We start from the raw sequence: 13,008 nt of genomic DNA on the forward strand, positions 1-13,008 counted from the left end.
TTGTTTCATCTGGACGCTATTGTCATTTAAACGAAGATCGTCGTAATCATAGTTTCACTTACAGAACACAAGATGAATAGGTTCACTACTTGAACTATTTATTGCATACATGCTCTCAATCAATATCTCATTTCAGTCTACATAACATAAATTTGCTTTACAAAATGTACTTTTAGAAAGATAGTTCCTGAAGTCTTTGCCTTACGACTATGGCAGTGTGAGGTGAAGCCCCATCTTGAATGAACTTTACAAAGGTATTTGTAGTAAAATAGAGCTTTGAAAATGGTGCGTTACTGATCCAGCGTTACGATGAAAAGTGTAAAAACACCTACTTTCCTTTAGAATCATGTAACTTCTGAACGGAATGTGATATCTTTATGATCTAAAATTCATAGAGAAGATAAAACTACCGTATTTTCAAATATTAAAACAATTAACCCCAAACTGGTACAAAAATAGTAAACAAAAATCTGCAAAATGAGAAGTCGTCGGTACCAATCATTTTGATACACCCTGTAGTGATGAGTAACAACATTACACATGAACAACCTGTCGCTGGTAAGAGGGACGACTAGAATCAGGTAATTCCAGATTGTTGTGTGTGTGTAGTAGAAACAGTAAATGAACCTGTTACGGGTAACCACATGGTTTCATTTTTATTGGGGTGTGTTGGGGGATGGTGTCAAATAATGTTTGATAGAAAATGTGCTTTCCATGAGTTTACATTATGGTGCTCATAATGTTTTGTAGTGCATTTGCCTAAAATGGCGGATTTAGGGAGGCTGAATTTGAGCTTTGTGGAGGACACAATTCCGGACTTTATGCAACATTGTGCATTCAGCTGTGACAAATGCCAATTGCTGACAAAGTTCAGGAAATATCACCTCAAATCCCAATAAATTTGATAATAACAGAAAAATGTTGCATAAAGTACGAAATTGTGTCCCCCACAAAGCTCATTCAGTCTCCCTATATCCGCCATTTTAATCAAATGCACAAGATTATGAGCACCATGATGTAAACTCACGGCAAGCACATTTTTGATCAAAAATTATTTGACACCATCTTTCGACACACCCCAATAAATATTTAACCCGTGCGGTTTATGCAGACCCCTTTCAGATTAGTTTTGGCACTTCGTGAAGAAATATTCCACACTAAATGTCAAGTCTGTACTATAATTTCTAACTTATAATTTATTTTTATTTTCAATAGACTGGTCTTGGTAAAGGATAATGACCATTTCGTGATTTTAGCATCCGCTTTTAGGTTATGATAGATAATAGATATTCGCAAAAATAGAATGTCCAAGATTTCAATTGATTCGGAAGTTGGATGATGAGACTGTGGATCACGAAGTGCTCCTTTAACCCACGTAAAAGTGCTTATCTTAGCTTTCTTAATCCACTTCAGGACAAAGAAAAGAAAGTAACATGTCAACTTCTTGTGATATTATTTCACGTTCAGGATGAATTCTAAAACCAGTTCGATGACCAATCGTCATATCCCAAACATCAATTATTATCACACCCTCCACTCCCATCATAATTTCTCTCATAATATTATCTAACTGATTTGAATACCAACTTAGAGCATCAATATTTGCTGCTAGCTCTCTTGTATTTGCCGATTTTATGATTATCCGAGCACCTGGATCTCGCGATTTTAATCGTAAAACCGATTGTTTGATCTGTTGCCAGCGTTGGCTATAATACTCCAGGCTACTCGCTGTGAAGTGCGCCCATAAACTTAATAACACAACTTGGTTGTGGGAATTTGGTAGGTCATCTATCATGTTAGGCACGTAATGTATATCTTCTACATCAGTCCAATTATTGCGTATTGGAAAACCATGATGTCTATAGTACAAACGTATATTGTATGTATTATCTACAGCTAAATGAGGTCCAAATTTAATATTCTCGGCCTTCTTCTCCACTAGCGTAGTATTCATGACAGCAGCAAAGTATTCGTACCATTGTCGTAAAGTTGAATCACCCCAAAAATAAAGCCGTTGATTTTGCAAACATTTCCTAGTGTCTGTTGTGGCAAATTTCCTATTTTTACAGACTAAAGAATACCATTGGTCCTGATAATAAAATCCAGTAGTACTGTTCATCGGACGAGGCTTGAGTCCCTGGGAACACGGTGGTAGATCTATTGTTCTGCATAAGGCCGATGTTTCTATAATAAATCGAATACATTGGTAAAACATTTAAGTATTTTCCAAACGTTGGTTTAACTACGAACAACTAATATGTTGGGTAAAATCAATTGTTGGGTAAAATCTACTGTTGGATAAAATCAACTGTTGGGTAAAATCAACTGTTGGTTAAATCAACTGTTGGTTAAATCAACTGTTGGTTAAATCAACTGTTGGATAAAATCAACTGTTGGGTAAAATCAACTGTTGGATAAAATCTACTGTTGGATAAAATCAACTGTTGGATAAAATCAATTGTTGGGTAAAATCAACTGTTGGTTAAATCAACTGTTGGTTAAATCAACTGTTGGTTAAATCAACTGTTGGATAAAATTAACTGTTGGGTACAATCAACTGTTGGGTAAAATCTACTGTTGGATAAAATCAACTGTTGGATAAAATCAACTTTTGGGCAAAATCAACTGTTGGTTAAATCAACTGTTGGTTAAATCAACTGTTGGTTAAATCAACTGTTGGTTAAATCAACTGTTGGTAAAATCTACTGTTGGGTAAAATCAACTGTTGGGTAAAATCTACTGTTGGATAAAATCAACTGTTGGTTAAATCAACTGTTGGTTAAATCAACTGTTGGTAAAATCTACTGTTGGGTAAAATCAACTGTTGGTAAAATCTACTGTTGGATAAAATCAACTGTTGGGTAAAATCTACTGTTGGATAAAATCAACTGTTGGATAAAATCAATTGTTGGGTAAAATCAACTGTTGGGTAAAATCAACTTTTGGGTGGTATTATTGTTTTTTATCCAACCGTCGAGTAGCTTATGATCGTGCTGTTTAAATGCATACATTTACTTTTAATGCCTTTAAAAGATGTTAAGCATCCATTCTCTTTTTATAAGTTGGGTCCAAAGTGGGTTAGTTATAATGTACCTTTTGATTTGGTTGGTTCTACGTCTATAAATGTTGTCTCCGCTGATACTGACTTTACTGACTTTAAACTGCAAAAAAAAAAGAGATAAAAGTACGAATTTTGTATATAATTAAACATATCTTGGATGAGGGGCTGAAATATGAATTTTTTGTTTATTTTAGTTTCATGAACTATGGAATACTAAATACCATACCAATAATTATTATTATTATTATTTATATCAGGCTTTTGAGCGATACAATAAAACTGTATATTGTACAATATTTGCAAAATACCCGGATGCAATACAATATTTTATTAATATTGTACGCGTATCTCGTACGCGTCGCGAGTAACCGTGGTGACAGCACCAACACGCATCATGATACAACAGCACAATAATACTGACAGGAGATTTCGTACTGTACCGGTATAAACAAGTAAAATCACCAAATTAATTCGCGGCAATTCTGGATGATGATAACCTTAGGAAATATAATTCACATCTACAAATAAACCTATAACGTATATAATTATTCCGAAATTGTCTTTGGAGAGTAAAGAGCAGAAAACAAGAAGGTCAAAAGCTAAGCTTACATTACAATACACATGTGGTTACGTAAGCTTAAATTTTCATTTACCGCATATCAAAAGCCTGATATAAATAATAATAATAATATTGAATGGCTTATTTTCGTGTGATACAAGAATATATTGCACTCGATAGAAAAATATTACACTCGTCTTCGACTCGTGCAATATTTTTCTATCTCGTGCAATATATTCTTGTATCACACTCAAAGCCATTCAATATTATATAAGTATCAAGGATAAACACAATCGGACACACCTCCATAACCTTTTACTCGTATGACTTTTAAAACTACCCCTTAAGTATCGCATCATCATCATCATCGGCTGCCCATCGTTGTCGATGAAGGCACAGTTGTCGAAGTTGATGGGTGTCACTTTCTCCATCCTTCGAGGTACTTCTCCTTTCGCTTGCGCTCCACTGTTTTCCCAGCATCATGAAATTTCTTCCTCCAACTGACCTGGTCACTAGCTTTCGTCTCCCATGTTTCAACATCCACGTCAGCTGTCTTCAGATGACGCTTAACAACATCTCTATACCGAAGTTTCTGCCTACCACGTTTTCTCTTTCCTTCCGTGAGTTCACCATACATCACATCTTTTGGTAGTCTTTAATCAGGCATCCTCACGACATGACCGACCCAGCGCAGTTGGCTTTTCACTAGGATGGCTTCTACGTTCTCCATTTTGGCTCTCTGAAGTACCTCTCCATTAGGGACTCGGTCATGCCGTGATATTCCCATGACACATCTAAGGTGGCAAAGTTGAATGGAGGTTAACTTCTTGATATGCCTCCGATTGAGTGTGTAAGTCTCAGTAGAATACAGGAGACAGGGTAGGGCGAACACGCGATACAGTTTACATTTAGTCTTATACCACGCTGGGACCAAACTCTTTTTTCCAGAGATCCAAAGGCACTGGTGGTACTCTGAATGCGTCTTGTGATCTCCAGATCGACAATATTGTCCATGGAAATCACACTCCCCAGGTAGGTGAAATTGGTGACCGATTTGACAGGTTCTCCATGTATGTAGAGATCAGGATCTTGGAGTTGAGTACCAAGAGTAGGTTTGTAAATGACCACTGTTTTACTGATGTTGATTGTAAGGCCAAATGCAGCGCAACTGATGCAGTCACAAAACAGTCCAACATGTTCTGCAGGACTTCAATGGATTGAGCCACCAGGGCGGCATCATCAGCATATAGGAGCTCTTGTACACAGACTTCTTGACATCTTGACACCATTAAGAAGGGTGACCGCAAAGATTCTCCTAGCCAGATTACAACAAGTAAAATACTACATGAAAGCCAATGTGGGTTCAGAGCCAGTCGATCCACAATTGATCCAATATCTTCAACCTGCGCCAGCTTCAGGAGAAATCAATAGAGCAGCCAAGTCCACTTTACATGGTCTTCATCGACTTCACCAAAGCATTCGACACAATCGAGAGAGAACTACTTTGGAAACTACTGGGGCATTATGGTTGTCCAGACATCTTTGTCAAGATCATTCGTGAATTTCATGATGGAATGCAGGCAACTGTTCTAGCTTATTGTGATACAACCGAGCCATTTCCGGTTTCTGGTGTTAAGCAGGGATGTGTGTTGGCACCAATCAGATGGTCAGCATGGAGTTTTCCTCCGGTCCAGGACAGATGGCAAACTCTTCAATCTAGCTCGACACGATGTCAAGAAGTCTGTATACAAGTATCGCATAACCTATATCCGATACGATAAGTCGAGCTTTCAGTATCAGTAACAAGTTGACCTTGATATGACCTTGATTGCTTTGACGCATAATTGTGAACTTATCCAACACTATACTTAGTCGACCTGAGATGATCTTCATATGAAAAATAGTTTGACTACAAAAACGATTATTTTATAAATGCATCTACGCACAGTTTTCGCCTCTATACACCCGAGCACACAGATATTTCCAAGCACTCGAGTGCTTAGCTGTGTGAGATCTAGTGAGAAATAGGCTTCTGTGATTGGTTTTTGTCGAAACCTCAAGTGTTCCCTTCATCAAATCAGAAAATCAGGTCAACAGATAACGCAATTCAATGTTTATAGCAAGGCGAATGTGGTAAATCTGTTGAAACGACGTATCCCAGGACATTTTAAAACCAAAATGTAGGTTTTAAAAGTCAAAATCTCAAGTGTTCCTTGCAATATTTTTCAAATTTTATGTCATTAAATGAAAGAGCACACTTATCTAATCCATATACTAGCTTCAGTTTGTAAAATTGTAAATATCATACTTACCGTTGAAAAAGCTGCTTTTCTTCATTAGTTAACCTCGGTGACCTTATTAACGGTGTTCCGCAATGGGGTGCAACAGCGTGCGCCACATAGCTATCACAAGATAGTCCGTCCGGCTTCACACAGTACCAAGGGAACCCTGTCTTATCATCTGTGAAATTACAAAATGTGTTATTTATCGATTTTTCTGTTGGCAGGAAATACATATCCTGCGTAAAGTGGCATGATGTAGTCAAAGACATATTCATAAATTCAAATTTTCCTTGGTAGCTGCATCTGGCTGGATATGTGTCCCGTACACGTACTAAGGTAGTCACTTCTTCCTGTATTGTATCAAATTGACAGCGATGTTTACACGTCCCGTCCAATGCAGTTGGAATCTGGCCGTGTAAATCCCATTTTGATGGTCAATTATTTCGTCGGCTACAGCGCTAGCATTTAAATCCCGATTGTCTACCCACACCCAAAGGTAATCGTCGCCATGTTTTCTTTCATTTTCTGAGCCACGAGTGTCTATTGTTATGTCTAAAGTATCGCAAAGTTGGTATTGCTTTACCGATGTTATAGTGTATGACACATGGGCTGGTTTAATGTACATCACCTGTAAAAATATAAGGAGAGCATCATGCAGTTATTGTTGCCTACATGTATGTACACAACACAGGGGCACTCACAATAGGCAATTGACCCCTACTGGTAGCGCTGTGTTGAAGATATAGGAGATGAACTAGTTAGCGTCATCAAAAAGTATAAAAGCTATGATGTTAGTACTTGCTCTATGTTTCAATTTAATACTTATTCTTTTCAACCCGGTACAAGCTTTAATAACGGGGGACCATACATTTGTATGAGAAAGAAATCTACCCTCTATATCCAACCTCCCGTGTTATTCCCCTGCACATTTTGCTTCACCGGGCCGCCCTGGCTTGGTCGCATTTGCAAGAGGGATGTCACGAAACCGTAATAGGTACAAATTTAGTACTTTCTGTCAATCAAGCATGGTTTATTCTCTACATGTCAATCTTTAAATTATTAGCATAGTCCTTATAATAACGGGGACCGCCTTGATGAGTAAATGACAGCAAACCATTGAAAATACCCCAAAACTCGGTCAGTGGAGCTCCGCCCGTACATGTCAATAGCGTCATTATCGATTGGATTAGTCGATCGTAGCGGACAATTCGAATTTAATCATGTAATAAATTTGCATTGGACAATCGCTTACTATAATGGTTTAGTATTGCATATCTCGGTTTAGTCTTTACTAAGCGGGTTTATGGCCGGAAAGGTCACGGTGAATTTGCCGTGGACATAACTGCACTATGGTAAAACCAGAGAAGATGTAAGAAAAGGAGAGAAAACAAAATTACATCTTCTTACATCTTCTCTGGTACAACACAAGTAGTATCTAGTAGCTCTCTCACCGTCGTCAACGTGTCGCAGTAGCAAAACTGTCGCTTATGGAATCGGATATTAACGTTTGCACATTATTTTTTGTGGGAGCTGAGAGTACACCAGACATATCAAATTGCAAATTACTTCACTGAAATTTCAGTGACTCAAGACAAGACTCATTATAGATGTTAAGAAATGAGGTACATTCTATCGGTACCTCTTTTCTTATCATAAATAACGTACCGCTTGTCTTGAGTTACTGAAATTCCCGTGTATTAACTGGATTTCTTGTCTTTATAATATACATAACATTTGTTACAACAACAACAAAAAAAGATGAAAAATGCAAAAATAGTCACAAATTTATCATGGGGTGTAGCACCACCTTAAGTAGGGAAATTAGTTGCCTTTACTTTTAGGCAATTTATAAACAATTAATTAATTTTGTTACACTTACGCTGGGATCTCTGAATGGACCTTTATCTTAAAAGCTTTTCTCTCGTGACATTGATAGGTCCTGACGATTGCTGCAGAGCCATTATGACTAAAATGTAGCTTTTAAAAGTCAAAACCTCAAGTGTTCCTTACAATATTTTTCAAATGTTATGTCATTAAATGAAAGAGCACACTTATATTGTTCATATACTAGCCTCATTTTAATAAGCAATGGCCAATTCTCTTTAAATTGCAAATCTTGTGCAAAAAGTTACTATTTTCGCCAACTTTGTCATACGGTTGTAAATTCAATGAACTATGACTTTGGCTAAAGAGCGCTTACAAATTGATATGTCGCAATACATTCGGGGACAGTATGGCTCAGTTAAACTATGACCTTTCGATAAAGTTGCTTAAATAATGCCATATTTGACGACGTGACAAAAATAACATTAATTCATTGCAAAAAAGTAATGTGAACAAAAAAGAAAGAAGTTCTTTCATTTTAACACAGCACAGAAAACTACATTTATTTAGTGGTGCGTAATCCGGTATGCATACTCTTACCGATGATATGTATGTAAGGCCAGCCATAGTTATCAGGCAAAATAAATTCAGCACGAACAGTCGCTTTGGACCAGAATACGGAGCCTTAATATCGGTTGCTGTTTTCTCACCATTCATTTTATGTTATCATTCGTCAGTTCGTATATAAGGGTAACCAAAGTATAGAAGCTGAAAAAAACCGAGAGACATCAAAAGTAAAAACAACCAACAAAGTTACAATAAGAAGAGCATGAAAGAAGGGAAACTCGTATTTGATGTTTAGACCATTCCTATCACTGGCACCATCCTGCCGTTGGTGGGTGAACATCGATATCACGCAAGAAGGATATCACGTGATTATTTCGTTATTTAATAATCACTTGATACCCTGCTTTATCTCGCTTTCGTTGTCTTTATACAAATACAACATGTTATAAAGGGAAGTAGTGCATTGTCCTAGGTGTTTGATTATTGAGACTATTTCCTCCGCTTCGCGTTTCGAAATAGTCTCAATAATCCAACACCGATAACTTGCTAGCTTCTTAATATATTTATCTTAGACAAGGAAACCTATTAAGCTTTAATGTTATTAATGTTGTGCTTCACGTATTGAATTGTTAAGGGGGTACTACACCCCTGGCCAATTTTTTGCCTATTTTTGCATTTTTCTCAAAAATTATAGTGCATTGGTGACAAGTAAGATATGTATATTATAGGGGGCAAGGACTACAACTACTGCATTGGAAATTTTATTTCAGCGCAGACAACAGTTGTGGAGTTACAGTCAAAAATGAGGGAAAACCAATATTTGATCAATAAATCAATAACTACTTGCCTCGAGTTGCTGAATTTTCAGTGCAGTAGTTGTAGTCCTTGCCCCTATAATATACATATCTTACTTAATAAAGCCTGAAGAAGGTACGCCCAGTACCGAAAATTTGCTGTACAACTGTTTCCCGTCTTCGTTTGTTTTATTTTATGTTATATATTTCACGGGAGTGCATCTTTAGAGATCCAGTTAAAGTATGTGTGTTTCGTCAACTTTCTGTCTACAATTTCTTACTTGTCACCAATACGCTATAATTTTTGAGAAAAATGCAAACATAGGCACAAAATTGGCCAGGGGTGTAGTACCCCCTTAATGCTATAAATGTTCTGTTCTATGCATCATATTCCGAAGGGGCGTTAATATTCTGAGTTGAGCAAAATCCTAAGCATAAACACCAACCCATACCCTAACCCATGCACTAACCCATACCCTAATCCATACCCGAAATCATGCCCTAACCCGTATTCTAACACGTATCCTTAACTCTAACCCACATTTTCAGAATAACGCCACTTTGGAATAACTAAAGTGGACCCACCTTTGCAGCTTAAATATCAACGAATCGATCCCACATGATATAGTTTGTAATTGCATATCACCTCACTATATGCAGCTTCATACCATTCCCCCTTGTCAAATGACACAAAGGTAAATCCAACAAGTAAAATGAGGCATATCCTCCTTCGTCTGGGGGTCATACCATGAACTGTGAGTCAGTCCATATGGTCCAGTCCATGGAAGTAATGGTCCGTCACTCCGGGAAGTCAGTAATCATTACATTAGATTACTCCCCATTCCAGCAAAATACAACATTAAGTTTTTGCGATTAAAAAACATTATCTTCTTCCACCAAATGAAACATGGCTCAATCCTAATCATTTATTTAATTGGTCAATTTGTGGAAATACTGGCCAAACATAATGCATTTTTAGGATGTTTTTCAAATGATGTGACAATTAAGCCCAAAGACTTGTACTAAGACTAATTTCAGTTAATGCATTCTAATTTTTAGAAAACATCTTTTCTTTCATCTTTTATAACCAATTACCAGAATTAACATTAAATATTTATTTATGAGCTAACTCCTAGCCTATACTACACATTTTGATTGCTTAGACTTGTGCCAAGTCTTGAATTTTGTGACTGAAATTGTCAAAAATCATTTTATTACCAGTTAGAACTAAATGATAAGGATTTAGCTATGTTTCATTTGGCAAAACATGATAATATTTTTTTAATCAAAAATCAAAAGTGCTGCATTTTTCTAGAATGGGGAGTAGTCCAAAGCTTTCCAAACCTTTTTGACGCTGCACTTCCAAAAAGCGTTCTGTTCTTTAACAGGAAGCCCCGCTTGGCCAGTTCTCCACAGAAGAACTGACTTACACCTTTTACTTTGATAACAGACAGAACAGAATCCGGGAACAGGATTTACATGGATAAATGTTAACCTTGACTAATCCCTACGGAACTTAGACTAAAAGCGAGGCTTCATCTTTTGCTGATTTATACTTAAAGTGTATGTAAGTAGGATGAAAAGCCGACGATCAATTGAAAATTTTGACCTTTCATATTGAAGACATAATTGGTTTTTGGTGTTTGGGGAAAAATCCATATCTTCAATACGAAAGGTCAAAATTTTCAATTGATCGTCGGCTTTTCATCCCACCTACATACACTTTAAGTATAAATCATCAGATTTATAAAGTTTACTTCGAGTACTGTTAAATATAAAAAATATCAATTTCTAATCATTTGCCATAAAATGTGTATTACATTGCGAATTTCAAAAATCAGAAGGACATTCTTTGTATTCAGAATGCATTTCGATATGTCTGATGTGCTCTAATGTCCCACAATAAATACTGTCCAAACGTTCATACCCCATTGTAATTATTGACAGTAGTTCGAAGTAGTTACTCCTTGGACGGTAACTGGGTGTTTTGGAATGATTGTACATGCAGTAAAAGCGTGGTTCTGTTAACGTTTAATTATTAATTTATTAATTTTATTTCTTATTTAACCTGGGGTGACCAACCAATGCACTGGCACTGTTCTCCCTTGGTTCCCAAGTGAAACGTTGTGATAACCGGCTGCTGGGCATGCGCTTACACAACCGATAAACACGTCGCTTATATAGCCTAGTATCTACTACTAGTACTTTTATTAGGCATATCACCTCAAAAATAATCGCAGCAGAAACATGTTATTTAATGTTCCTACATTATTGAGCTTTATTAAAGCATCAAAAATCAAAAAACAGAATTGAAATCGGTCAATGCATTGTGACGTAGTGTCAATTTAAAGATGCTCGTAGATGGAATGAAATCCTGCCACAAATGGCTGTAATGACAAAATTGGCACATTTTAAGATTTTGAAGGTATATTTGGACGCTTGCTTGAAAAAGCAGCGTTAATTTAAATATCACATGTTAAATGCATATCTTTCCTGACTTCGTTTAATACAGAAAACAAAATTAAAAAATCTATCATTGAATAATTATAATAAATTAACCAAATATACTATTTTAGCAATTTCGGCCAATCTGCAGACAAATTAAATCTCAAAAATGACTAAGTTCAGCTAATTAATATGCAAAATTGATGCCAATAGAAAACCGTACATGATATAAAGATGCGGTTTTTTACACACATATGTATACAAAGTTATTTAAAAAGATAAAAAAAAATACACAAAAAATAATTAATTATGCAAATTAGGTAATTACAGCTAATTATGTATTTATGATATTATTATGCAAATTAGGCATGAGTAATTTTAGGTTTTTTTTCAATATTTAATGAACGTCTGTTCATTCATCATAAATTTTTAAGTATGATCCTGTTATGAGGTTGAATAAATGAACTGCAGTTAATTATTTAAAACAATACAAAAAATAAAAAGTTTGACATTTTGACGGTGTCTGGAATATAATTTTCATTTTTACTGTAAACATGGTATGTGTCACCATTACTCAAAGCCAAGTCCGAAAAGTAAAAATTAAAATTCAGTTGCAATGAGACTTTAAATTAACATTTTGTCATCTGGATTAACATGGGAGGATAATCGGTAAAAGCAAAAGCCATTTTACTGTACCGCGTATACAAAAATAGTATGGCCTTGGACACACACAATGGCTTAGAGCTATTGTGGTTTGGAAAATTACTCCCTAAAAATATCATTGATTAATGTTTTGCTTCAACTAGTTTTAGGGAAGTGTTTCATTCGTTGTCGACGGAATTAATTTACATGCTAAGAAAGATTAGTATTTCAGCTAAATGGTGGTAGTTCCTTTACTTCAATAGGCCTATATTATGAGCGATCTTCAAAAATCCATAAAAACAGGCAGTAGCTCTTAAACAAAACAATTTTTTTTATTTAAGGACCCGATGTTAGCCTCGGAAAGGCTTCACACACCATATATTAAAAATTTAAACAATTTGGATAAATGAAGCATATGAAGAAATTCATTTATCGACATGGATGTTTTCTAAAATTGGCCAAATTTGAAGCGCGCCCTTTTCAATTCACTGTTATGCTTGCATGCACAGTGTAGCAGAATTATTGTGCAGCCACTGTGACATACCTACTTTTATATAGTCACCTGACACCTCATGTTAAGTTTTCGGTCATTCCATACACCGTACGCGTAAGAGGTAAATGAAGAAACAACCAATAGAAATCGACTGGGCGGCGACAGGCCATAATAACAAAACATTATGGTTTCGTAATCAAATTGGACGCAATAACTTTCAATAAGCCTTTTATTATTGATATTAGTATTACAAAGACATGTTTGTGCTGGCGGTCACTCCCATTGTGGCCTGTACACCATCCGCGATAATCAACTTTTGAAAAGCACCTAAACAAGGACTA

The 13,008-nt window shown here is 36.2% G+C and overlaps 1 protein-coding gene and 1 long non-coding RNA gene across 2 annotated transcripts in view; both read right to left on the bottom strand.

Annotated features, from left to right (window-relative positions):
* Window positions 1-1,203: 1,203 nt before the first annotated feature.
* LOC140165584 (NXPE family member 3-like) overlaps window positions 1,204-13,008 on the bottom strand; it is a 19,683-nt gene continuing 7,878 nt past the window's right edge. The window contains exons 5-7 of the mRNA XM_072188868.1: window positions 5,933-6,248; window positions 3,094-3,161; window positions 1,204-2,184 (exon numbers count right to left, since the gene is read on the bottom strand). Coding sequence (XP_072044969.1) covers window positions 1,400-2,184; window positions 3,094-3,161; window positions 5,933-6,248 — 1,169 coding nt within the window. The 3' untranslated portion in view covers window positions 1,204-1,399. The remainder of the gene's footprint in view (window positions 2,185-3,093; window positions 3,162-5,932; window positions 6,249-13,008) is intronic.
* LOC140165711 (uncharacterized) lies at window positions 6,260-9,810 on the bottom strand. The gene is made up of 3 exons (XR_011860759.1): window positions 9,673-9,810; window positions 8,327-8,494; window positions 6,260-6,530 (listed from the first exon to the last, which is right to left on the bottom strand). It is a non-coding gene; the product is annotated as an uncharacterized lncRNA (long non-coding RNA).

The sequence above is a fragment of the Amphiura filiformis genome, chromosome 12 (assembly GCF_039555335.1).
Source record: "Amphiura filiformis chromosome 12, Afil_fr2py, whole genome shotgun sequence".
NCBI classification, from domain to species: Eukaryota; Metazoa; Echinodermata; class Ophiuroidea; order Amphilepidida; family Amphiuridae; genus Amphiura; species Amphiura filiformis.